General features: G+C 37.7%; 3 protein-coding genes across 8 annotated transcripts in view; 2 read left to right on the top strand and 1 right to left on the bottom strand.

Moving 5' to 3' along the window:
- Positions 1-1,171: 1,171 nt before the first annotated feature.
- Positions 1,172-20,223, bottom strand: TRIM23 (tripartite motif containing 23). 3 transcript variants are annotated; one of them, XM_009098180.4, is made up of 11 exons: positions 20,047-20,223; positions 19,232-19,394; positions 11,321-11,442; positions 10,209-10,487; positions 9,410-9,592; positions 8,658-8,873; positions 7,451-7,585; positions 6,438-6,567; positions 6,210-6,320; positions 4,664-4,788; positions 1,172-4,318 (listed from the first exon to the last, which is right to left on the bottom strand). In XM_009098180.4, exons 1-11 carry the CDS (start codon positions 20,134-20,136, stop codon positions 4,139-4,141), a joined length of 1,734 nt encoding a protein of 577 aa, XP_009096428.1. In that variant the 5' UTR covers positions 20,137-20,223; the 3' UTR covers positions 1,172-4,138. The 3 variants fall into 3 exon arrangements, with proteins under 3 accessions (XP_009096428.1, XP_018778759.1, XP_018778760.2); XM_018923214.3 differs by lacking the exon at positions 9,410-9,592 and having other exon boundaries at positions 20,047-20,222; XM_018923215.3 differs by lacking the exons at positions 9,410-9,592; positions 10,209-10,487; positions 11,321-11,442; positions 20,047-20,223 and having other exon boundaries at positions 19,232-19,369.
- A 142-nt stretch (positions 20,224-20,365) lies between these two features.
- Positions 20,366-25,669, top strand: part of TRAPPC13 (trafficking protein particle complex subunit 13) — a 26,668-nt gene continuing 21,364 nt past the window's right edge. For all 4 annotated transcript variants that reach the window (XM_050986546.1, XM_050986545.1, XM_050986544.1 and 1 more), the window contains exon 1: positions 20,366-20,494. In XM_050986546.1, coding sequence (XP_050842503.1) covers positions 20,449-20,494 — 46 coding nt within the window. In that variant the 5' untranslated portion in view covers positions 20,366-20,448. The remainder of the gene's footprint in view (positions 20,495-25,669) is intronic.
- On the top strand, positions 20,371-24,842 carry SHLD3 (shieldin complex subunit 3). The gene is made up of 2 exons (XM_030236772.2): positions 20,371-20,494; positions 22,471-24,842. The coding sequence occupies exon 2, from the start codon at positions 22,602-22,604 to the stop codon at positions 23,349-23,351; it is 750 nt and encodes a 249-aa protein (XP_030092632.1). The 5' UTR covers positions 20,371-20,494; positions 22,471-22,601; the 3' UTR covers positions 23,352-24,842.

The following is a 25,669-nucleotide window of genomic DNA, read 5'->3' as shown; positions in this document are numbered from 1 at the left end:
GGACTGTTGGTAACTGATTTGAAGTGTCTTCTTGATGCCTTAAAATTATTTAAAGCTCTTCCAACCAGTTTCATCAGTAATCTTCGGGGATCCCACCTGCTCACTAGATCTCACCTGCTCACTAGACTTGCAGCTAAGTGGTCTAGCAAGTACTAGCCATTTTTTCCTGAATTATGAGCACTTTATTTTGCTCCTCATCTCTGTCTTCCACTTCAGGGGACTTGATACTCTAAGGATAACTGGTCTTAGTGTTAAAAACTGAGACAAAGAAAGCATTAAGCTTTTTCTTTATCCTTTGTCACTATTTCCCTCTGCATGCAATAAAAGATAGAGATTCTCATTGGCCATTTTGTTGCTGATGTATTTGCAAAAACATTTTTTGTGGTCTTTTTCACCAGTATTCAAGTCAGGTTCTAGCTGGGCTTTGGCCCTACTGGTTTTCTCCCTGCATAACCTCATAGCACCCTTGTAGTCCTGATGAGTTGCCTGTCCTTTCTTCCAGAGGTTATAAAATTTCTCTCTGCATGTTCCAACCAGAGCTCTCTGTTGAGCAAGGCTGACCTCCTTTCCCACTGACTCATCTTTCAGCACCTGGCTAGACCCTGATCCTGCACCTCGAGCAAGAATTTCCTTCTGCCTTCCTGGACTCTTCCATTGCCCTTAAGGACTACCTACTACAGGACTCTCTCAACTAGTTTCCTAAACAGGCACTAGTCTCCCTTCTGAAAGTCCAAGGTGGCAGAGCTGCTGACCCCCATCCTTACTTCTCCAAGAATCAAAACCACCTTTTGTGATCAATTTGCCCAAGACAGCCTTCAAACATCACATCACTCATGCATTTTTCTCTGTTCACCAACAGTAGGTTCACACTGAAAGCTCAGTCTCAAGCTGCTGTGAATGTGCTTCAACAGGGCCTTGTTACCATGCTGCTTAGTTACATGTACTCTATAAACAGTAACATTGATCATGGCTGTTTATGTTCACCTAACACCACTGCACTCATAAAAGACTTGGGAGTTTACAGTTCTGGTAACTTATGAATCAAGATATGATGCATGATAACCAAATCTATTTCCTCAAAAGTTGCTGCTACCATCAGGAAGTTAAATGTAGCACAGCTCTATTCTCAGCAGACCTTAAAGAACAAAACAAAAAGGCAAGTTTGTTAAAATGAGTTCTCAAGGTTTTACATTTTTTATTGAAAAGAAATTATTTTCTGAGCAATGCAAATTGCAGCAGCTTACGAATTTCTTCTACTAAAAGAGCTCTTTCTTTAAAGAAATCTTTACCTAAATCCACATCTACTCAACACTCTCAGAACCAGATCCTCATAGCCCACAGTAATTTTGAAGATACAATACAGAAACAGTGATAAAACATGACTGTTCAGTTAGCACAGACACAGTATTTTTAGATGAGGTTCTTTAAAGAAAGCTACAACACAGCCACTGGATGTTGCATTTACTCAATTTCAAAATTACATCAAGATCCTTTGAAAAGTTAATTCAGTTAATTTCTAAACAGTTAGCATTGCTTTAATGAGTTCTAGTTCAAGAAATATTCCAATTACATATTCTGTAAGTCAGTACACTAAAAACTAAAGTTCAGTAAAACTGATGAAACAAGCTTAAATTTATAACTAAAGCCATTTATATGTTGTATTAATGTATAATACGAATAAACCTCTTAGTGTACTCTACACTGAAGAGTTCACAGACAAATGCAACACTTTCACATTTACTTCAAGTCATCTTAAATAAATTCAATTTAAAAACACTTTCATGGTAGCATTCCATGTGTCACAAGCAATCACTTGTACTTGAAAATATGCATGAGTGAGAATTTTTCCTCTCCCCTCAAATTTAATGTTACATAAAATGCCAACTAGTCCCCTTGAACATTTTGAATTAGAACAATACTGAGCAGCATGTGCAACGGAAGCCTAAGCAGGTAAAATGAAACTAAATCAGGATTCTTTTAAAGAATGCATGTCTTCTGTTAAAAGTATTACAGGAAAAGATATCTACCATACTTAGCAGAACTTGTTCATATTTCAAAAAGAGCTTTGAAGGGACAGTCAGCCCTAACTAGGTCAGGGGTTGCTCTGCAGCACAGGCTAAGTAAATGCTCAAATCACAGCCACCAACTGTGTTCTGTGCAAGAAGTTACAGGCTGGGAAGGAAGAACAATTTTAAGTTTGGTATGTGCAAAAAACCCCACTTTTCACTCCATTATAAACTATTTCCAAATTTATCAGTTTGTCTAAAGAAAGACTAAATACTCTGTCTCAGTACGTGTACATGTATAGGCATTGAAGAACACTTCACAAACATTAAACTACTTTAAAGCTTAGTGTTCCTTCAGGTGTAATTCACATCATTAGACTTGCTGAATCTGAAGCTGCATTTAACATAATTTACCTGAAATTTAAGTAAGAAAAATACTACAAGTGTCATAATAAGGAAGTAGTTACATTATCTGCTTCCTCTAGAAGAAAAGTGCAAATGTATTAAATTATTCGTTTATACATCCTTGGCTTTACCTACAGTATGTAGCAGGAAAACAACATATAATTCCTAATAATACAATGAAAGCAAAGCCACAGATAATAGGATACACTTTCTTTACTAGGTGAGGTTCAGAGCTCTCACACATAAACACTTTTCAGCATGGCAAAAATATCTGTGAAGGAACACTGTTCACTTGCACTATCTAGTTCTCCTGATTCACCTCTACTCCAATAAGAAACGTTATGATACAGAGTTTTGATCTACTGCTCAGAGTTGTTGTAGCTTCTTTTACCAACAAGAGAGTCCATGGCATAGCTTCTTCAGCTGGCAGTGGCCATGGACTTAGAGAAAAGGGGAAGAAGATCCTGGTGTGCACACCAGACAGATAAAATTGTTTGCAAAGTTGCACGTCCAGCAGAAGAAAAGGTATCACTAAGTCACTGCAACCTTCTCTAAATCTGAACAGCACTACACCCGTATTTCATGGGTTTGTGAATGAGTAATCTTCAAAAATAGAGGCATTGGTGACAATTTTATGTAGAAGATACAGTAAAAACTGAAAATCTAATTATGGAAGGTTTATATCACATTTTACCATCTACCCTTCTAAAGACTTATAATTAGTGTTCACTGGTTTTACATTGTCTTATTGGATATTTTAAGGCCACTACCTTATTCTGGAATTACAACTTCTGCATAAAAGCACATAGCTGGACTGACATTACACCACCCTACTTCTTTAAGAAGTCAGTTATTTTAAAATTTAATTTGACTTCTTCAGGAATAATTTCATCTCTAAAGGCAGATTATGTCCCCCAAGTATGCACAAAACACTTTCACCTCAGAATCACCACAGTATGTCCATAAACAATTCAGTGTGAAACTGACCCCTGCCCCCAAGATACCAAACAAGTGGCTAAGTAATGCCCCCCTGCCCCCAACTAACCCCTGCCCCCAAGATACCAAACAAGTGGCTAAGTAATGCCAAAGCCCCTTTGTTTGCAACATTTTTCTCCAACTCTGAATTTTCTTTGTGCAGTTATGCTGCCTTTCTGTAACAAACAGGAGATTAATAAATAATAAGGGAGGCATTTTCTTTACATGGCGTAGCTGCATGTAAGTTTCAATGCCATCTTTATATTTATGGATTCTTTTGATATTAAAGAGTAGCACCATTATCTCTAACTGATAGAGCTGGCTATTCTAATAAACTTGAGATGGATGTTGGAATAGCTTCATGGGAAAGTATTTCTAAACTACTCAGCATTTTTGTAATATCAATTAATTACTGCAACTGCATTATACCTATTACACAAAATCCAATGCATATTTTATCAGGGAAAAAGATTTAAATTTTAACAATATCTCGAAAAGGAATTTCAAGGCATCCTTGTAACACTCTTCCATTCCCACAAAATGTAGATGTATCAACTTTCAAAATCACTGTAATTACACACATTTACTGAACCAATTATCCAATCCAGGATGAAGGTTTATATTTTTTTGTAACCACCAACTTAAAGAAAGTCTCCTCTTCAGGAAGCAGACCTGGTGCCAACACCCTAAATCGTGCAAACAAAACAAAACAATACCATAAACAACAACATTAAATTGCAGCTGATGTAAAGTTAAGCCACATCCAGGACACCAGCAGCCACTAGCTGCCTTGAAAGCCAGTCTAATCCTTCATAAAGTCCTGTACCACTTCGGGCATCACAACCCTGAATATACCAGCTACGGCCGCAGCAGAGTTTGTGGAGACTCAACAGTTCTGTTATTTCTTCCACCGGAAGAGCACCTGCTACATCCTGCAAGAGAATCAGATACAAAGACTCAATTATTCTTCTGTATTATATTTGAAGCCATTTCATTGGCTTAAGACTAAAGCTACAGATCCCACAACAGCTCTTCAAACACAAAAGATAAATCAAACAGTTAAGCATTTACTTCTTGCTACCATAAAAAACCCCCTGGTTGATCAATCTACTAAGCACGCCTAGGAGCAACACTTACTTGACCAGCATTACACGTAAGGAAAATATCTGCATTTTATGCTTTCCACATTAGCACTCCCTATCCACAGCAGAGAGTTCAGAAGCTTGGAATCTGATAGACAAGCTGAGGAAAAGAGAGTAAAACCAAATCACAAATACCTGTTTATTAGCAAAGATCAAGAGCAAGGCATCCCGCAATTCCTTCTCTGTTAATAATTTTGCAAGTTCACTGTATGCTTCACTGACCCTGTCTCTGTGACTGCTATCAACAACAAACACCACCGCTATGAAAGAAGAAGAGAAATGTTTTACACACATTCACATATAAACTGCAAAATTAACTTTCAACTTACACCATTTCTTTTTCTAGAAGCTTTCTATGTGAAGTTTCTCAGCACACAACTTCAATTTTGAATCCAGGACAACTGAGAAATTCCTTAAATATTTCTGTATTTTAAACAGAAGTCTAGAATTCATCCTAAAACAGTGAAAAAAAATCTCTGATTTTTTTTTCCTAGTCTAATATAAAGGCCATGATATTTTAACTACTTAGGTCTAAAACCAGATTTACTATGCATGGATTAAGTATCTCAGTTTAAACCATTTCTTGATCCATTTATACTCCATTAACTCCCATATGGCTGTCTCAGTTTCCCTTAATGGGCTGTAATATTCACAGGTTCAGCCAAATCAGCACAGCTTGCTTCAACTACAGACTACAGAATCCAAAAAAGATGGCCAAGGACTCAATATAGCAGCATTAGATTTTACTATCCACTAGAGAGTAACTAAGATGCCAGAAAGACTGGAGAGTCAAGGGGGCAGAGCTAGAGGACAGAATTTAAAATCAAGGGGTTTGTGACAAAAAAAAAACCCCAACACCAAAACTAAAAATAATCTACTCCAGATATGTACCAAGGAAACTGCTTTGCTTTCTCTCCAACTTGCAGTTCCAAGGCAGGCATGATTCCGTGCTACTTCACACAGTATGTTTTAAGAGCACAACAGAAATCCCAAAATACAACTTTTAAAAGTTTGAAAATATGAGCAATTTAAAATGTTAAATGTTTGCATTTAAGGCTGAAATAAGGCACAAAGCAGAGCACATGAGCTGATGTCTGTAATTCCTAAGTATTTTAGATAATTGTGAATGAATCAATCAAGAGGAACTTTTTTCTGAACTCGGAAAAACCTATGGAGGATTTACAAAATAACAACACAGATTTTTAAGTTCACTGATGTTTTCAGACTCAATAATCTAGTCTATAATCAGATACTACACTGCAATAGCAAGTCAGAAGTTACAGAACTTGGTAGAATTTTTTAAGCTGATATCTAAAGGCTCCTAAATGCTGAGTATTTTCAAGTGCTATTTATATTTCATACCTGGCAAGTACTTCTTCTCACTATGCAGACTTTGGGACGCTGTACCTTGTCTGTTGTCAGCTAGAACCAATTTAACAGAGGTTCTAATTTTGTTTGGCTCCATGAACTGTCTGATGGATTTATGGAGCATGTACCTTTATCATGCAGTAGACATTTTGACCAACTGGATTAAAATTTATTAGCTCATGAATCTAACAGCTGTACTTTGCATTAGATGAACAACTTTCTACTGTCATAAATTATTTCTATTAATAACCTGTCTGGCTTTGAAACACAAGCTAGAAGACAAAATACAGTTTAAGAACTGTATCAGTATTACCTTGCGTATTGAGATAATAATGTTTCCACAAAGGCCTCAATTTGTGCTTTCCTCCTACATCCCAAATAGTAAACTTTAAATTCTTGTATTCTACTGTTTCAACATTAAAACCTGGAATAAAAATATTAAAGTTTTACAGTCCTGCTCTGTATGAACATAAAATAACCAAAATTAGCAGATAAATCAAACATTCAGAAAAGTCATTACATTTAAATTGTAGCTACTAACCTATTGTTGGAATTGGCTGCATGAATTCATCTTGCTTTAACTTAAACAAAATAGTTGTTTTGCCAGCTCCATCTAATCCTAAAGTAACAACCCGAATTTCCATTTTTGGTCCAATATGTACCCTGTTGTCCTGGAAGAAACAGAATATTATGTATTATTAACAACAGCAAAATTTAGAAATTCAATCTAGAAAGCCCTTATGTTTAAAACATGTATTTTTGTATTTTTGTCACCATTTGTAAAATGACTAAATGGATGGGCTCCAAAAGTACAAGGCCTAATCATCAATCACTTCCAGCAGTAATAGAAACAAAAGTATCTAATAATGTCTGTAGTGAACCTGTAACTTTTACCTGACCTGAGTTACTACATGTCTTTTAGAAAGCCAGTTTTGTGACAGTATGTCTATATTTGATAAAATATCAAATTCTTTTCTCATTCTTGGCTGAGACCACGTGAGGAATTTTTTATGGCAATTAATTAGAGTTCTCTGATCAGAAAACTTTTTTTTTCCACACTTTATTAATGCCTCCACCTAGAGAATGACTTCCCTGCTGGAGGTTCCACGGCTTTACCTCTTCACCCTAAGCCTCTTCCAATGCTTTCCAACTGCAACATTACTAGCACTAAGCAGTAATCTGAAATAGCAGAGAAAAGCAAACAAAATACCCCAAGTCTTGCTTGGAGACAAGAAACAAGAATCAACTTCCCTATTTGTAGTTTACACCAAGCTACTGTTGAGTATTGAATGAGATTACACTGGCAATGCGATCAAATGGCAAAGCTCTTATTTCTTCCCACCCTTATTACAGCAGCACAGTCGTTTGTTGCTCAAATACCAGATTGCACTCATTATGTGATAAGACAATGTGGCTCTAACTGATACCAAATTGCCTCAACTTGTTGCCACAAATTCAGCATAGTATAATGTACATCTATTATTCCTGCTTTATTTTACATTAGATTTAGGACTTCATAAAGTGGATAACTGTACTTCCATGAGTTAAGAATACCTTTGTAAAAGTGACAGGTATGCTAGCATCCAGCTGTACATGATCTGCAAGTTCTGTAAACTGCTGCTGCTGTTTCTGTAATGTCTCTAGTAATCTTGTAATTTCCTCTTTGGCCAACACTACTCTGCAGTCATCCTAAACAGACAAAGAAAACAAAAGCATTCCTTTGCTTTAGTAATTTAATTAAAAATACCCCAAATACAATATAAATATGATTGCTAGAAAGAAGGCATTTAAAATAGAAATATACTACTTCAAGAAATTAACATTTACAAAATAGATTTATTTAAAATTGCAACACAAATATGAGTATCTTAACAGTTTTCCTTAACACTACTAGATACTAAGTAGTTCTGCAGGTTAATAAAAAAACCAACAAACTTTCTTTATGAGCCACCTAGGAGTAATATAAATTATAAGAAACAATAACAACAATGTAACGTATAAAGAACATTTATGTTTTTCATATATCATTTAAACAGATGGAACAGAGCAACTCTTTTGCAGCATACAGGAACACACTTAATAGGAAAATATTAGTATCCCGCCATTCATGATTCAGAACATTTGTACAGTTAAACTTGACTACACAACCAAACAAAAACTCTAAACAAATCTGGAAAAAAGAATACAAATACCACATTTATAAAGTACCTTCTCACACTCAGTTTACTATTTGCTACAAATACTATTTACTTTTTCCTATCATTAAACTCAATGAATAAGAGACCATTGAGAAATTCATACACAGCCACTTTCTTCATACTTTTAAGATGTTGAATTACCAATGTTACAAGTGCTACTGAAATCAATTTCATCCTAAAACATATCTTCCTACCAGCCATCTATGACAACTAGCTTCAAACATCTACAGTTGTAATTGCAACTGTAAAATCTTTCCAACACATTCTGTAGGGTTTTTTTTTTCTTCAGTCTTGTCTTGCCTTCCCCACTAGCCTCACAAATATCAGAAAGCACTCCAGAAAAATCAAGCCACAGGCTTTCCAGTAACTGGAGGACTCTATACTTCTGTACTGATTATCTTTGGCTAACACTTCCTTGTAATGAATACTTAAATCTCATGTTAGACAATGACTGATTTAATCTTATAAGAAAATAATGCAGAATACCATCTCATCTCTTTTTTTATAGTCTAAAATTAAATTGTAATTCAATGTATTTTGCCATATGCTACAGCTCAACCCACCTGTTGCAAAGTCTTTTCACAGTGAAGGCAAGCTGTTGAAACCTGTGACAGGAGAATGGTCATATCTTCTTGCTGTTGCCTAAGCCAAATCAACTTCTCTCTCACATGAGCGTCAACAACACTAAGAGCCATTTCTTCCTGACGACAAAGGGTTTCATGAAGATCAGAAAAATAGGCTCTGACACATGAGCGAGCATTCTCTGCAGTTCCTGGTACCTAGAGTGTTGCAGCAAGGAGATCAAAGAGTTTAAGGACACCACAGTTGATTCCAGGAGAAAATTTTAAATTTTAATTCCAGATTCTAATTTATTTTCACATCTGCTTGGCTACATCACAGTTCATGTCCCAGTTAGGGCTGATAAAACTTCCTGAATAATACCAAAACATCTAGAAGTTATTCCTATAATCACATAGCTCATTTGCATGTAGACACCTCACTAAAAATGACCAGGGAAAAAAGCCTCAATAGTATTATACTACCTGAGAACATACACAATCTGTATACTAGGAGTCAAACAACTTTTTCCACTGCCTCCATGTTTTCATATAGCCTAAAAACATTGTAACACACAAGTTTCCATCTATGTGCTGACCTAAGCCTCAATACTGACTTGCTAGATAGAAGACCTTAAAGTCTTGCCCTATAAAACCTACACATAATTTTCAAATAAAGTCCTTATCCCAGTTATTACAGAAAAGCCAATAATAAAATTTGGAAATTTGGGGGAAATAATTTTTTTTTAAAAGCATACATGTTCAGTATGGGCCATTCCAACGCCATCTTCAACTATTTGTTCTCCTCCTTCTATATGCTGAACAATTCCGACTAATTTTCTGGAATAATCAGAGATTTCTTCTGTGAAAGTTCTTATACAGTGAGCCATGTCTAAAATGGATGCACGAATCTGGTTCGCTTCTGGTTCCAAGACAGAATGCTATTAATTAAAAGCAACATATTAAACATCAATCATAATGATCTTCCTTAATAATCTCTTCTATTTTACTAGATATTCAATATACATGTGCAAGTATATGGGCATATATTTACACGCACATATAGTAAAGTCAAGTAAGAACTTCAAACCATTTTGCAGTTTAAAAAAACAGCCAGGACTTACAGATTATGCTGAAACTAGCTCAGACATCTAGCAATTACACAAGTAAACAAAAACTTGCCTGTTTATCATAATTTATTATACAAAAAGAAGGACAGTTAGATTGCACCAGTGATGTGATGTGTATTTAGTGTCTGCATTATGAAAACAGCTTTTAAAATGGTGGCTCAAATTCATGAAAAGTTCAGAAAAGCAGCAGATAAAGGGACTGTCCTGCACATATATATATTCACATTAGTAACTCATTGAGTTCTTAGAATCCTTTTTTCTTTATTTTACCATGGCAACTGTCTGACACAAAGGGAAAATTAATGAATGAGATGAACAGATCAAGAATCTATCCTCCTTTCTTTTGTACAACCTTTTGTACTTTATTTGGATAAATAATTATGCAAGCCACTCCACAGCATGACTAGAAGTTAACTACTAGCAGTACCTTATGACCTTGATGCTTCCCATATTCTTTGCAGACACAACACATGAGAGGACTTGCTTGACAGCCCTCTTCTAAACAAACAAACTCAATGGCATGCACTTGGTGTTGGGAGCACATCGTCTTCTCGTGAGGCTTATCAGCAAGAGGTACACGCCTGTGCTTCGCCAGAGTCTTAGTAGAATGAGTAAGCTGGGAGCAGTCTGCACACAGGTGAGTGGCACAAACAGTGCAATACACGGATGCAACATGGGCTTCATCTTCATCACAACGAATGATACTCTAACAACAAAAACCAGGCAAAACTAAAGTGGTTAACATTTAATCCCAATAACGGAGGAAAAATCAGAAGACTTGTCAATTCAGGCTTTCTTTAAAAGTTATACACTAATAAATACTTGGACTACTTTGAAACTTGATTACAAGTTTTGAAAACACAAATATTAAGTGTTCAGTGATTTCATAAATCCAAGCTTCAGTGCAAGTTGTAAAGGTTTGGAAGACAAAATAAAGCTGGCTCTGGGAACTTCCTCCAAAATAGTTATTACAGAACAGAGAATTAGTTACAGAAAAAAAAAACACCAACAGTCAAATAAGGACTTAGGAAAGTTATCTACATCTAGAATGGTACTGCAAGATATGTTACACACCACCTGTTAACACTGAAATGATAAAAGCAGCTACTTTTGGCAATGAAGTACTACATGATATAATAAAATGACTATAAAAGGCAACTACTGACAATAGCTGAAGTCTTTAGGAAGAATTCCTAAGGAGTTCCAGAAAACTGTGCTTGTATGACTAAAACTAAAATATCAAAATGAGTAACCTTTTCTAAAAATCCTAAAGGCATAAAAGGAGATGAAATAGTATGCATGTTTATTAATACCAGTTTATTTTCTGCTTTAGTCAAGTACAAATTAGCATTTAATTATGAACAATTAATTGAAGCCTTAATACTAGATACTGGAAGAACAGTATTATTGGTGAAATTACATTTGGCAAAGAACTGATTTTCAATCTTTTTAGCAATTAGAGATTAAAAAATAAATAAATAAAAATTAAATTTGCTGGAAGCTTTTTGGGTTTTTTTTTTTTGGTTTAAAACTCAGTACCTCTCCAGACAGACCAACGCCTTCTTCGGCTGTCCCATACTGCCCAGCAGGTCCATTCTGCAACCGTTCCAAGAGTTCCAATAAAGCAAAGTTCTTTTTCAATCCCCAGACACCAGAATCTCCTATTTTTGGTGAAGAGTTAAATAAAGGGGAGGAGAGGAAGAAAAATCTCAAGCACGTATTATTTTGAGAAATTCCACAAACCACAGTTGAGCTTCGGACAAATATTAAGACCACATCAACTACATTAATATTAACAAAGTGAGATACAGTAGCAGTTTTTCTGCAAGCTCACTCCATCTTCTTTCCTTTGATCATTGAGCTATTTAATATTTATGCAGATCTTCCCTATCAAAAGATGCCAAAAATTTACTAAAAATTTAGAGAAACTTAGTAAAAATACTTGTAAAATAATCTGCAATACCTAACAACTAAAGAATACATGGAACACGCAAACACTGTGTATTATAAAAATTATTGCTTTCAAAGGAACATTTCTACCCTACTAATGGAAGCCATGAAGAATTTCCTACTGAGAAACCTTATTCCCTATATCACAAGATGCAACACCAATTGCAGATCTCATGCCAGCAAAGTCTGAGTAAGAGTTAAAACAATATTCAGAAACAAAACCCAAGGTACTACACTATTTGATAAAATGGGGGATCACTCATACTCCCTAGAGAAAAGCAGAAATCCATGTCTACTCCTGCATGATCCCTATTTTGCTGAAGTTAACATAAAGCAATGAGATGAGAAGCAAAATCAGAACTGCCTCCCAATAACTGCTGCTAAATGGTAACCATATAGGCCACCTACCATATGAGAATCCTAGCAGCTGCTTCGTCAAGGAATTGCCATCCCTTGACTTTTTTCCAATGTAACTGTCATAAATTTAATTACATTTTCTCGGTTGCAAAGAAAGGTGGCTCATGAGATCAAGCATCATCTTTGAGCATCGGATCACTACTTTTTAACCATAACAAAACCACAACATTGTTAACATTGGGAGGGTCCTCTTCATCACTATGCCTAGGTCACCTAGAGCTGGTTGCCCAGGACCACAACCAGGCATCTTTGGAAAATCTCCAAGGAGGGAGATGCCATCACCTCTCTGGGCAATGTGTGGCAGAGCCTGGTTACTCTTACAGTCAAAATTGTTTCCTTATATGCAGACAAAACTTCTGCATTTCAGTTTGTGCACATAAGCTATCTACATGAACTCAAGGAAACAATATTCCCACGTGTTTTCCCAGAGAGCCCAGACTACTTGAATTGTCCAGTTGTCCCATGTTGTTTCCTAACTCCTAAAGTATGATGCCCTGTGGCAGTCTCATGGGAGTATGTGCCCTTCATCCTTCTGGAATTCAGTGTCATCTCACTGATCTTTTACAGACATGAAATTTTACTTCTTCAATATGGACATTTATCAAACACTCCATAGATTGCAATTTATCACTGGAATGAAAGTGCAGTTCTAAGTGACCAGACAGACAACAACTACACAGTTATGAGAAATACCCAATTGGTAACCACACTGCTTTATGTAGCTTCCACTTTAACTTCATGAAACTTTCTTTCCTGGTCCATCTTCCTCACAGTTTTAGACTATAGACTGTAATACTCTATTTCAAATTTGATGACTGAGAATTTATGTGCCTCACAGATAAAAGGCAATAAATGGATGATACTGTTTTCCTATAGCTATAAAAGAGAGCATTTTAAACTATTTTATGCTCCAACACTCTCAATGAGTATAAACAACACTGATAACCTGTTTTAAAAAAGTATGTTTACCAGTAAAGACCATGCATTTGCTGCTTGCAGAAATAGGCCTATGGAAGCACTAGTTAGTAACTAGTGCTAATTAGTGCTACCTAACTGAAGTTAGATATAAGGCAAGGTGCTTTAAAAAGTCCATGCTTTTAAAGTCAGGGACCTCTGCAGTTATCAGCCCCATCGTGGAAGCCTTCTCTGCTCCACAGAGGCATTACATTGCCAACACCCAATCTAAGATTAGTGCACTCCAGAAAATAAGCTGCAAACAAACAAACAACATATTTTGACTTTTATCACAGATCTTGAAGGAGTTTACAGAAGGTATGTTCTGTCCCTCCAAAATTACACTAAGCACCAGAAAAGTCATCTGCTTTGACATTTCTGACCTCAGAGCTTAGGTTGAGAACTCCTCCTAGCAAGATCACTGTTTTTTCCATAACACAGAACAAGTCACATCTTATTACCAGCTGAAGAAATACAGAGCACTAGAAACACTTTTAGAATTTAATTTACATCAAATAGTTTTTAAACAGTCTGGATTTGCTAAATAGCTAAATAGGTATCCTGACAGAGTAACTCAGAAAACAAAGCACTGGAAAGTGGCGACGTGGTTCCTTCTAGGGTGTTTAGCACTTTCCCATAGCAAACTAACTGTGCACAACCTTCAGCTTCTACAGCATACAAAATAGTCACATTAACGACACAGCAATATAATGACTGCTGATACTAACATGCAGCTTTTATTTTCAGATTTGCCACTAATCCAGATAGCTATTAATTGCCCAGTATAAATGGATGTACATGGACCAAAAGGATAAACCTACTTAAGTAAGAGATTATAGTTCCTGGTCCTTAAGCAAACATTGTCTTAGCCTTTAGGCAAACACTGGGTAAGGCTGCCAGAGGAACAAGCTATTCAATCATTACAGAGTTTCTTACAAAAGTCTTTTCTTTCGCAGGTTTTAGTGTTTATTACAAAAACCCTAGAAACTGATAAGTACTCTTCTCAGTTTAAAACATTGTATGTGATTTTAATCATGTTAGTTCTGTTCATGTCTAGCAGTGAAGAGAAAGTCAAAACAAATTTACTGAATTGTAAACAAGATCAGAAAACATAAGTGAGTAGCTATTATGTAGTTATTTTTTTGTCCATAACTCTAAGATGTCATGAGGAACAAAGATACATCACTCTTACATTCTTTCTATTATGTATCATGAGACTTGATAATACAAGTAATTGTATAACACCTTGGTCACAGCTAAAAAACAAGTGACGCTTACCTGCTAACTTTTAATTTACTGAAACAGAATTTATAACCAGCAAGCATCCTATAAAACACAGTATCATGGAATAATCTTGAGCTCAAAGAGACCCACAAAGATCACTGAGTCCAACTCTGGGCCCTGCACAGGCCATCCTCAATGACCACGCCGTTTGCCCAAGAGCATCTTCCAAACACTTCTGAACCCTGGCAGACTTGGTGCTGCGACCACTTCCCTGGGGAGCTTATTCCAGTGCCCAGCCACCCTCTGGGTGCAAAACCTTTTTTTTTTAATATCCAGCCTAAACCCCCTGATACAATTTCAGGCAGGTCCTGAAATTGTATCAGGGGTCCTGTCACTGCTCCAAGAGATAAGAGATCAGTGCCTGCACCTCCTCTTCCCCTCACGAGGAAGTTGTGACTGCAGGGAGGTCTCCCCTCAGCCTCCAGGCTGAACAGACCAAGTGACCTCAGCCCCTCCTCATACAGCTCCTCCTCAAGGCCCTTCACCACCTCCATGCCTTCACTGGACACTCTTCAGTACTGTCCTTCTTACACTGGAGCACCCAAAACTGCCCCCAGCACTCGAGGTGAGGCTGCCCCAGTGCCGAGCAGAGCAGGACAATCCCCTCCCTTGCCCAGCTGCTGATGCTGTCCCTGATGCCCACAGGACACGGGTGGCCCTCCTGGCTGCCAGGGCACCGCCAGCTCATGTTCAACTTGCCATGGACCAGAACCCCAGGGCCCTCTCCATGGCCCTGCTCTCCAGCCTACCATTCCCCAGTCTGTCTGTACATCCAGGGCTGCCCCACACCAGGTGCAGAATCTGGCACCTTCCCTTACTCTTGAACTTCATAGGGTTGGTGAATGCCCAGCCCTCCCTGCAGGGTCTCCTGGCCAGAGTCAACAGTCCCAGTTTTGTATCAACCGTGAACTTCATATCCCTCCCAGTCCTGCACCCAATCATTTCTGAAGATGTTGAAGAGCTCAGAGCTAAGGTGGAACCCCCCTAGCCATGTCACCACCCTCATGTCACCTCATTCACTGCCTGCCCCATTCCCCTTTTGCCTGACCCATGAACCAGCTGCTCTCCCATCACAGGATGTGGTTGTTTATCCAGCTGTATGCCAGACATTTTGTCCAGCAGGACACTGTGAGAGACAGAACCAAAACTTTGCTGAAATACAAAAAGACCACATCAACTGGTTTCCCCTGATCAGCTAGGTGGATTACCTTGTTATAAGCATGCATTCTCATTAAAAAGTCATGTCTCATTTCACTGGCATCTATCATAAAGTTTACATATTTGCACAAACGGGACTTTGCTCCTTTTTACTTTAAATCTACCGATAAAAATTTTAGGTACCTGACCTACACATTTTCAACACAACTGACCAAGTGTTTATTTTATATTTGAAATCATTAAACAAAGAGTTCTGTAAATACATCCGTTTACTGTCTTGGACTTCATCTCAAATTGTGCTTTGATCACAAATGTGAGAGTCTAGTCATCTCCTCCTTGTGCCTACAAACCATATTTGTGCCCGTTAGAAAAATCATTACAACATTCTGTCATCTCAAAAGAAGAATAAGGCATGAATAGCAGGAAATGTGTTCAGCCAGGAATGAGAAAGTGACAGACCGAAGATACTGACTCCAGCTAACAATACAAACGTCAATTTCAGAAGCATGAAACTTGACTGCAAAAGTATTATAAATAATGAAAAGGATAAAGGAACAACTTTTGTCTAAACGTTTAAAAGCATTTTTTGTACAGCATTTTTAAGCTTCAGCGTGGCACTCAAACTAGCAAAGGCATGTCTAAATCTAAGCAAAACCAATCAGCTGGATTCCATGAAGGATGCCATTACCTGCTTATCTCTGTGAACAAGTTTTAAGGATAGAAAACAATTTCAGCTCTGCAGTAATGGTACAGAGAAACTCCAAAGCTGTAACATCAGTGCATTTTTCTTAAAAATACCCTCGCCCACATATTAATTTTAAAAAAATCCAGAACCCAGCAGAAACAAACAAACAAACAAACAAAATCCCCCAACAAACAAACAAAAAACCCACCAGCCAAAAATAACCAGTGAGAGACAGGAAGAGAGAAAACAATTTGCAAGAAAGTATTCACCTTTTCTCCCAAATCAACATACTTTGGAAAATCTTTGAGAGAAGCCTCTTTTTCCACGGACACAATTTTTTGGATTTTCCCTCATATAAACTGTCTGAATCAACACTCTCCAGAATATATGATTTCAAAAGTTTAAAAATCAAACAAACTTTTCCATTGCACTTTTTTGGTTAAAAAAAAAGTTAAACCAATTGAAGACAACAGTTCACACACCTTCAACATGTACATACTCATTTAAAATTTTCCATTAGAAGATTAAGTCACAGGCAACTTCATTAAAGAATTCTCTAAAAACCCAACAAAAATCAATGTTTTGTCTATTCTGCAATGCAGAATGGTTTTGGCCAAGATTTAGTCCTATTTGTTCATTACAAAATGTTTTCTCTTGTAACAGGATTCTGTGAACTATTAGAAAATTTTGCTAAGCATGCAAACAATGTTTCAATTTTCAGTTGCAGAACACATATTTCCAAAAATCCTGATTCACAAAGTACTTCTAACCCCGCCTTCACATACAGTTATATATAGAAGAAGAGACAGCCCTGTGTTTTTAAACCAAGTCCACTTCAAAAAAAATAGAGCTACATCTAGCCATATACAGATCCCCCAGTATTTATTTCAAATAGCTCCCAAGATTACTTAGGAAAACTTGGATTAATACAGTCTTAAGCGTTTTAGTAATAAGGGCAATGGAAAAAAGGTACCATAGGTTACTTTAGACCAACTAGAAGTCTCCATAAAATCCATAGTTACTGATTAAGAACCTGCGTTCAGCACAGGTAGCTTTATGTCCTAATTTTACAGCTTTTCTTTCAACAGAATTTTCTCTTGGCAGTGGTTCTATAATCAAGATTTAGAAACGAAACAGCTCACTGAACCTAGAGAACAATATTTCTTTAAATTCATTAAATTGTAGAACTGCTATAGAGTGAACATGGAGCTTACTTTCTCATATCCTCAGAGGGGAGGGAAGTATGAAAAGTTCCCCTGGGCCCTGAGTTGCCCCTCCCTGCTCCTAAGCTCTAGAACAAAACAGAACTACAAGTGCAGCAAATTTAACCAATACCAGCAACTACTAGGTGCTTAGAGAAAGGTAGCAAATGGATAGATATCTCAGAGAGGGGCCATGAGCTGCACTCCACAAAACTTCCTAGTTTTATATCCTAGAACCAGTAATATGTCTCAAGGGTGTTGGATATGGAAAGATTAAAGTGCTATGACCGCCCCCTCACTCAGATCACTATGTAAAACTTTTATTCACAGCAGTATTTTTATTTTCAAGCTGTTTGGGTAAGATTTTCTACCCATTATTTTTGTGAGCAACTGTTCAGCACAGAGCATCCTTCTTCCTTCTTGTGTTAGACAGCAGGATGCAACTCTATTTATCAACTCCTCAATATATAAGGATCCTGAAGCTTTTCATCCTTCTTCCTAACTGTAGGGGACTTGGAGATTTAATAACATTTCATGCCATTTCATTAAAAAACTTGTGAGAGAGATTTAAAAAAAATCTGCAAATGCTTTTGTAAAGCTTGATTTTCATCAAACATGAAACACACCGAAAAAATATGATAGGATTCTTTCAGATGCCTGGGAAAAATTGCATAATAAAAACTAAGCAGTAACAAGTTCCCCATCACAAGAGAAAAAGCAGTGGTCTTGGACAAAAATGTTTCATAACAACTGGACCAAATGTTGTGGTCTAAGATTCTATCTCTAAAAGCATAGCTTAAGAAATCTTGTGCAGCTGTACAGTCATAGATAAGAAGCCAAACAAACCATTACTCTTAACCACTCTACTAGACTAGCAATGATTCTCACACTTCACCATTTCCCTCGCCCAAAAAACAAACCCATCTTTCATACAAGACTGATATTTCTTTTCCTGATTTCTATTATCACAAAAACATCCTGCAGAGTTCATTAATATTCCTAGCAGATTCTTGTACTTCATAGTCAAGTGAATTTGATACTTAAACATTTCTTTCATGGTTTATGAGAGTAGAGATGTCCTTTTCTAAAGATTCTCCTTTCAACAGGCTCCTTTTTCCTCCAGTACTATTCAAAACTGCTGGACTCAGTTCTATTAACAAGTTCTTTTTGTTACAGCTTCCTCTGATAACTTTTCTTCTCTATAACTCCATATGGACTAGGTAATTCTTATTCCAAAGTAATTATATGCACGTGTCATCTTTTGCCTAAAATAAACTTTCACTGTAAGAAAAAAATCTTTATCTTATCCTTTGAAATACTATGTGCAGGCATTCTTAGAGCAGGGGAATTCCTGTTGGTAGCCTGCCACTACCAATAGTGCACATATAGAAGTCACTAACATTGTAAAAACCAGGTTTGTTATCACTTATCCTTCCCTCTATATCACTTCATCATGAATTCAGGCAAATGTGTGTCAAAAATTTACCTACTCAATTACATGGGTTAATGTTTAAGACAATCAGAAACTAATACTCATACTTCAGGAACTCTTACACAGAACAATTAATCAGAGCAGTTCCTTTGTAAATACAGGTGTACAAGAAGGTACGTCCAGGTATAAAGCATGGAAGCCCAGGTTCAATAACATAAAGGCAAAATCTTCTCTTTCTTTTCCTTACTGCATATTCATTACTTGGAAATATTGTCACTAAGTGGAGCACTAAGAATCTATGTCAAGCATTATCTTCTAGATATCCTTGACTGTAAGGTTTCAAGAATGTCAAACTTCTATTTTCTTACCGAGTTCAGTAACTTGTCGATCAAAAGGACAACGAACTGCTCTACCATGAAGGGGAAGCCGGGTAAGACAGTCATGGCAGACAGTATGGCCACACAAAAGCAGCCGGGGAACTTTGTCCCCTTGCAGAGAAAACACATCTTCACAGACCCCACACTCAAGAACCTGTAAGTTAAAAAAGACCATTTATGGATTTAAGCTAATTAAAAACGAAAACTTCACACAGCAAGCTATACCACAATTTATTTTACAGATGTTCATGCAATCACAGTACATAAGCTGAGTCAGTAATTTTTCTTCATATGCACACATAACGATCATACTATCGATTTTTTAAAAAAAATAAATAATTAGACACAAACAACACTTTAACTCCTCAGCATCCTGCCTAACCACCACTAATTCCTACCCACTTCATTTAACACACTGCCACAAGCCAGGCCTACTGGTCAAGAGGCACAACCAGAAGAAATATCCTCGCAGGAAAGAGAAGCGGCCAGCAAGACCGTGCCAGAGCAGAGTGTTGGCCGGTGGAGTTTCCTCTTCCAGCTGATGCTCATAAAGAGGTCAGTCATACCAAGTGAGCCAACTACCAAGCACCGAGCTAGTGCGAGCAAACAGCTACGGGCCAGAACATCTCAAGCTATAAACAAAATCAAAACTGAGGGTCACACAGAAAGCAAAAAAAAAACCACCAAAACCAATCCACAAGCTCGGCACCCCAGGGGGTACATCCTGTACCACAGGCCTCTCGCGCCGTGCCCTGGGCGGGCACAGTGCGCCCTGCCACAGCAGCTGGGCCGAGCCGCCGCCTCACCTTCACCGCAGCGCCCGCAGGGCCGCGACCGCCACCGCCAGGCCCACGGCCACTCTCCGGCACGGCCTTGTTTACAGCCTGGGCCGCCATCTCGGGGAGGGCGGAGCGGAGCGACCCCGCAGGAAGGAGCGGAAAGCTGCCGCCCCCTCAGGCACCACCCCGGCGGGCGCAGGCGCCGCCTTGTAGAACTCAAACCTACAGAAATACAAAACTACGACTCCCAGCGTGCTGCACGGGGCACTGGCAGGCGGAGAAGGCGGCAGTGCCGTACACGGGTCTGCCGGGGAACCCTGGGGGCTGTAGTCCCTCCCGCCGCGCTGCAGCCTGGGACGGCCGTGCCTGCCGCCTCCGCAGTCTGCGTGGCTCCTCCCGCTCCGTCGGCCGTCCCGCGGGGTGAAGGCCATGGACGTCAACCAGCCCAAGCAGGAGCATTTGCTGGCTCTGAAAGGTACCAACAGCGCGGCCCCACCGGTTCCCACCCGCCGGGCCCCGAATCGGTGGTGAAACAGCGTGTCTGATCTGCAGCCGAGGGTGGCTCTTCCCCGGTTTAGAAGGAGGTGGAGCAGGGAGCGGCCCGGCGCTCAGGGCCCGCGGCGCTCGGTGCCCGAGGGCATAAGGGGGCGGTGAGGGCTGTTCCGCCGCGCCGCGCACACCACAGGGCGTGAGGGGCTCATCGCGGCTGCCCGGCTATGTCAGTGCTTTGCACAGGGCTTCAAAGAAAACGTTCAGCTATCATTTCATTTCCAGTTCTCCTGCTGCCTCCTGTTTGTTTGTTTTTCAGGCGAGAGGACACAGTCTTAAACTGCGTCAGGGCAGGTTTAGATAGTGCGTTAGGAGGGTTTCCTTCACAGGAAGGGTGATTAGACACTGGCATGGGCTGCCCTGGGAGGTAGTGGATTCACCGTCCCGGAAGGTATTTAAGGAAAAACTGGACGTGGCACTTGATGCCGTGGTCTATTTAACAAGGTGGTGTTCGGTTTTACGTTGGATTCCATGATCTCAGACGTCTTTTCCAACACAGTAGATTCCCCTTAGAATTGGTTTTGCCCTTTTTACCTCATGCTTAATGTGCAATTACGAGCCTTACCTCCTTGATTCAGGGATCACAGAGTGAAAATACAATTGTGTAGGTCACTTGCATACCTCCAGAATTAATGTAGAAATCAAAAGAGCCCTGTGAAGAATTTAATCATTCCTGAATAATAAATGCTGCTAGTTATGTACATGTTATGAAGAGCTGGTTAGAATCTCACCTCTGCAAGCATTCTAGATCATTGAGGCTGCCCAGGTAGATAAAGTAGTGCAGGTTTGAGTAATTTCAGAGCCATCTTCTCGTTTTAAAATTCTCCTGAACAAAGTTTTTAATGGTGTCTCCATGTGCTCATAAAATCTGTTAACCATAATTCAAAGCTCAGCAAGCTCTTTGCACACATGCAGTAAGGGCCAAAAACATAAGAACATGAAATGTCAGCAGCTCTCAAATGAGTTTTGGTAGTGATTAATTTAAAGTAAAAAGCTTTATGGTGGATCAATTTGCTTTTATAAGAAATCAGTGCCATCCTTGGTTTTGTCTTGAATTTAATCCAGGTAGTAATTGTTGTAGAAGTGAGGAAGGTGTGGGGATTTGTTTGCATTGTGGCTACTGTATTAAACAAAATCTTGACAGTGGCAATCATCGATTTTATTATTTTAGTATCATGTATGTTACTGCTCTCCATTAGGGAGTGTGAAATGATTGCAAGTTTTTTGTAGGTGCAGGGGGAGAGGGGGAGAAGGGTAGGAAATAGGAGAGCAAGACTGTGCATGTTTTACTTATGTTTCATAGTAGTGTAGTTCTCCCTTTACCATGCTTCTGAATTTAATATAATCTTCATATGGAAGTATAAAGCCTTTGACAACTTAATAAGTTGCTTATTAAGCAAAGGTCTAATAAATTAAGAAATTATCAGCTCCTTAAGGATTAAAGCATAGTTGCATGTAATGCTTGGAAGCTTTGAGGCTAAAAATGTATAGTTCTGATACAAAATGGAAGCAGGCAGCTTTAATTTGCCTAGAGTACTTCCCTTTTAACTTTTCACTTTAAAAATTACTGTATCAGTTAGTACTATTTTGGGAAGAGTTTCTGTAACATATATGTTTTCTAGTTAATTTATGTGCCTCAGCTAAAAGTGATGATGTGTAGGAGTAAAAGCCTGCTAAATTTGAGAAAATAGTCAGAAGTAATTGTGTGTCTTTTAATATGCATCATGACAATATAACCAAAATAGTGATGGATGGCAAGTATGAGATGATGACAGTAGAGTTCTCTTGGAAAAGATATATATCTCACATATTTTTACTACTTATTTTTTTCTTGAAAAATATCCTAGCAACGTTTGTCTTAATATGGTAGTATCTCATTGTTGTATAATACTTCTGCTTTAGGTCCTGTTTTCTACTGATCTATGCATCATGGGGCAAGGAAATTCTTGTAAATAAGATGTTTCAGTCTAGATACAAGAATCATTATCAAGAGACTGTTTTCCTAAGAATCACTGGATTGCTACTGTTCAACCATGGAAGTGGTCTTGCACTATCGACCACATCAGAGAGATCTAATAAAACTGCAGAAATTTGCAGAAGCAGCAGTGAAGGAGTTTCCCATTCGCCAATTACCAAGATTTGCACCCTGGTTTCAAAATGATTTACACAGTCTTCCACTCAAACCAAAAAAGCAGGCACCTGTTATTTCTTGTGAGGAAGTGGAAGAACTGAAACAACTTTATACACCTTCAGAATATGTTACAGGATCTCCTGATTATGACTGCACAAAAAATCTCCTTGAGTTTCACTCTAGCATGAAATGTGGTCCAGCATTAATCCAAGCACAGGCTGTTCACAGACCAGTTAACTTGGACTGTCAAGGAGAACCACCACCTAATGGAAAACAAAAATTGAAAAGATCTTGGAGTGTCTCTCTCCCTAGAGCTAAACTCAGAGAAAAGATTCATCCTTTATCTCAAGAACTGCAGAATAATTTGGAAAGACTAAAGCTGCATGTATTTTGTAGAGCCAAATGGACAATTGAACAGTCTCTTTGTAAAAACCAGAATTTGGAGGACATATGGATAAAATTGAATAGACTCATTAAACAGAATGAATTGCCATCTTGCAATGCTACTATCCAAAGATCTGTGGGGCAGATATGGATTTTCTGTGATATATTATACTGTGAATATGTTAGAAATATTCTTAGGGAAAAGCTAAGCCTTACAGATAAAATGAATTTGATTGTACATAAATATGGAATTATATTTAGTTTATAACTTCAGATATAGTTTCAGAAATACTAAAGGTTTTAAGCACTTTGGAATATATAGACCTTAGAACAATGAAATTAACAGTAAGAAAACTACCTATGTTACTTTGCTATGGTTTTCTAACAATAATGATATATTTCTATGACTTTCTTTTTGCCTCAAGACTTATGGTTCTATTAAGATTAGTAAGTTGCTGTTTAGCTTACTACTGTGTTTTATAGCTTTTCTCTACCTTGGTGGTCTAAAGGAAAAAATTAAAGTAAAAATTCCAGATTATTGTGGCAAGCTATGTCCAGATAATAAAATTAATGCTTTTAATTAAGCAAAGTACGTCCTCTCTGCTTCATTGGAATTAGGAGAAGGAAAGATGTTTTTAAGTGTGTTGTAATAATTGCTATAATAGCTGTAACTGACATTAAGATTTTCAAGATCTGATTATCTCCTGAAAGTAGTCTGTGCGTTTTTTTTTAATGATGGCATGTCCCTCCCATGAAATAAAAACTTACTTTATGTGGGATATATGCACTGTCTTAGTAATGTTAGCTATATTTTCACAGAAGTGAAAATAGCTTCAGTGGAAGCTGTGGCCTGAAAAATAGTGAACAACTTGGTAATTGCTGTTTTATGCCTTTGATAATTTATTTTCCTGATGTTTCTGTTCTTTTGTCTCTAATTATATTTGGGAACAAGAAAACATTAGCTTCCAGGTAAAAGTGAGGAAATTAAGAAATGAGACATCTATCTGAAACCTCTTGTCTTTGAGAATTTGAATGCCTTTTATGGTCATAAAAGGCAGAGTTCAGGATGATTTTTTGTCTCCTAGAAGAATGAAGTGTTCCAAGGTCATGCTGTCCCTGCTCAGTTGAAACTTTGGAGGGTCAGTAGAGAAGTTAAACTGGGATCAGTAAGACTGGAAGGTTATGCATTTGCACTCCTGCTAATTCTTGATAGTTTTGATGTAGCTGGAGGTCAAGGTCTGTAGCATCTGGAAAAGAGGGAAAACAGTATTTGTAGATTGTTAGATTGTCATTATTGCTGCTCACACCAAGGTGTACCTAATCATAACAGAGGTACCTCTGTAAAAAAAAAAGTGAATTCCCCTCAGACTTAATTTTTTTATAACATCCATGTGTTGGATAATTATATTTTATTATAGGCATTACAATTTTTTTAGCAAAAAATTTTTCCATTTGAATCATTGACATGTATTTTTAAACTTTGACTGAATTTTAAGACATTTGTAGATGTCTTATATTTATGTTTAAGGTGTTGGTGACATTTAATATGACCACCTAGCAAAATTGATGCAAAATGCTGTCTAGACTGCATTATAAGTGCAGTATAACTGGAGGTTGTTATTAGTTTTAAAGCCTATATAGCCAGTTTTTTCGCTGACATTATATTTCCGAGCTCAACATTAATAGTAACAAAATATTTTTGTGCATCAACATTTTGGAGGATAAAATGAAATAAAATGCAGTGTGATTTGAGTTCTATTTAATGTGTTTTGTATCTAGGATTTTGGAAGAGATGATACATTTTCTAACAATAATTTAGTACTTCTAATAAATGTAATAATATACCTATCATAGTTTGTTTTGACTTCATTGTGTGATGTATTTATTTATTTTCTGAAATATTACTCAACTTTTTCTTTAGAAACAGCAAATACTAGTTATATAGGCATAGTGTGAATTTGAATAAAATTAGATAATGCCAATAATACAATCCCACTAGATTAATTTGATATACTGACGAAAGAGCTAAACAAACATTTTACTAAACAAATGGAGAGATTGTTGTCACTGTAGATGCCAGCTATGTGCTGCTTTGGGTTGGTTTGTATGGGAATAATGGTAGATGCACTGCTAGCTGTGAGCACTTTAGCGGGTAACTGAGGTCTTGTAAGAGTGAACATGTGTGATTGCTCTGCAGAATTACTGCAGTCTTGGTTATCACTGGTAATCCAGGATTTCATTTTCTCTTCGTGGAATGCTTAATTCATAAGCATGTGTAATGCAGTATCTTTTCTTTTTCATTTTCAATGTTGAATGTGGTTCACTGTTTACTCTATTTCATGTATCTTGGGATTCGTTTAATATACCCCATGGTTCTTAGTCTTCAAAGTTCACCATAACCAAGAGAATATGTTCTCTTTTTTTTCATGTGAAAGGTGAGAATTGTTTTTGTCATGCTAATTTGCATAGGTCTGTTCTATGGTAGCATAAGTTCTTGTGAAGCAATACAGCCCACTGTACCCAAATGTTGATCAAAGTAATTGAATACTTTACACCACTGGGAACAGCAAATGCTGTCTGGACACA

The sequence above is a fragment of the Serinus canaria genome, chromosome Z, assembly GCF_022539315.1.
Source record: "Serinus canaria isolate serCan28SL12 chromosome Z, serCan2020, whole genome shotgun sequence".
Classification (NCBI taxonomy): domain Eukaryota; kingdom Metazoa; phylum Chordata; class Aves; order Passeriformes; family Fringillidae; genus Serinus; species Serinus canaria.
This window is presented reverse-complemented; position numbering and strand designations above follow the sequence as displayed.

Coding starts and splice junctions, on each gene's coding strand:
- TRIM23 (XM_009098180.4), bottom strand. CDS start 20,136: ATGGCGGCCCAGGCTGTAAACAAGGCCGTGCCGGAGAGTGGCCGTGGG. Junction 19,395..20,046: donor CTGCGGGCGCTGCGGTGAAG/GTGAGGCGGCGG, acceptor TTTAACTTACAG/GTTCTTGAGTGTGGGGTCTG. Junction 4,789..6,209: donor TTATTATCTCAATACGCAAG/GTAATACTGATA, acceptor CTTCTTTCATAG/CGGTGGTGTTTGTTGTTGAT.
- SHLD3 (XM_030236772.2), top strand. CDS start 22,602: ATGGAAGTGGTCTTGCACTATCGACCACATCAGAGAGATCTAATAAAA.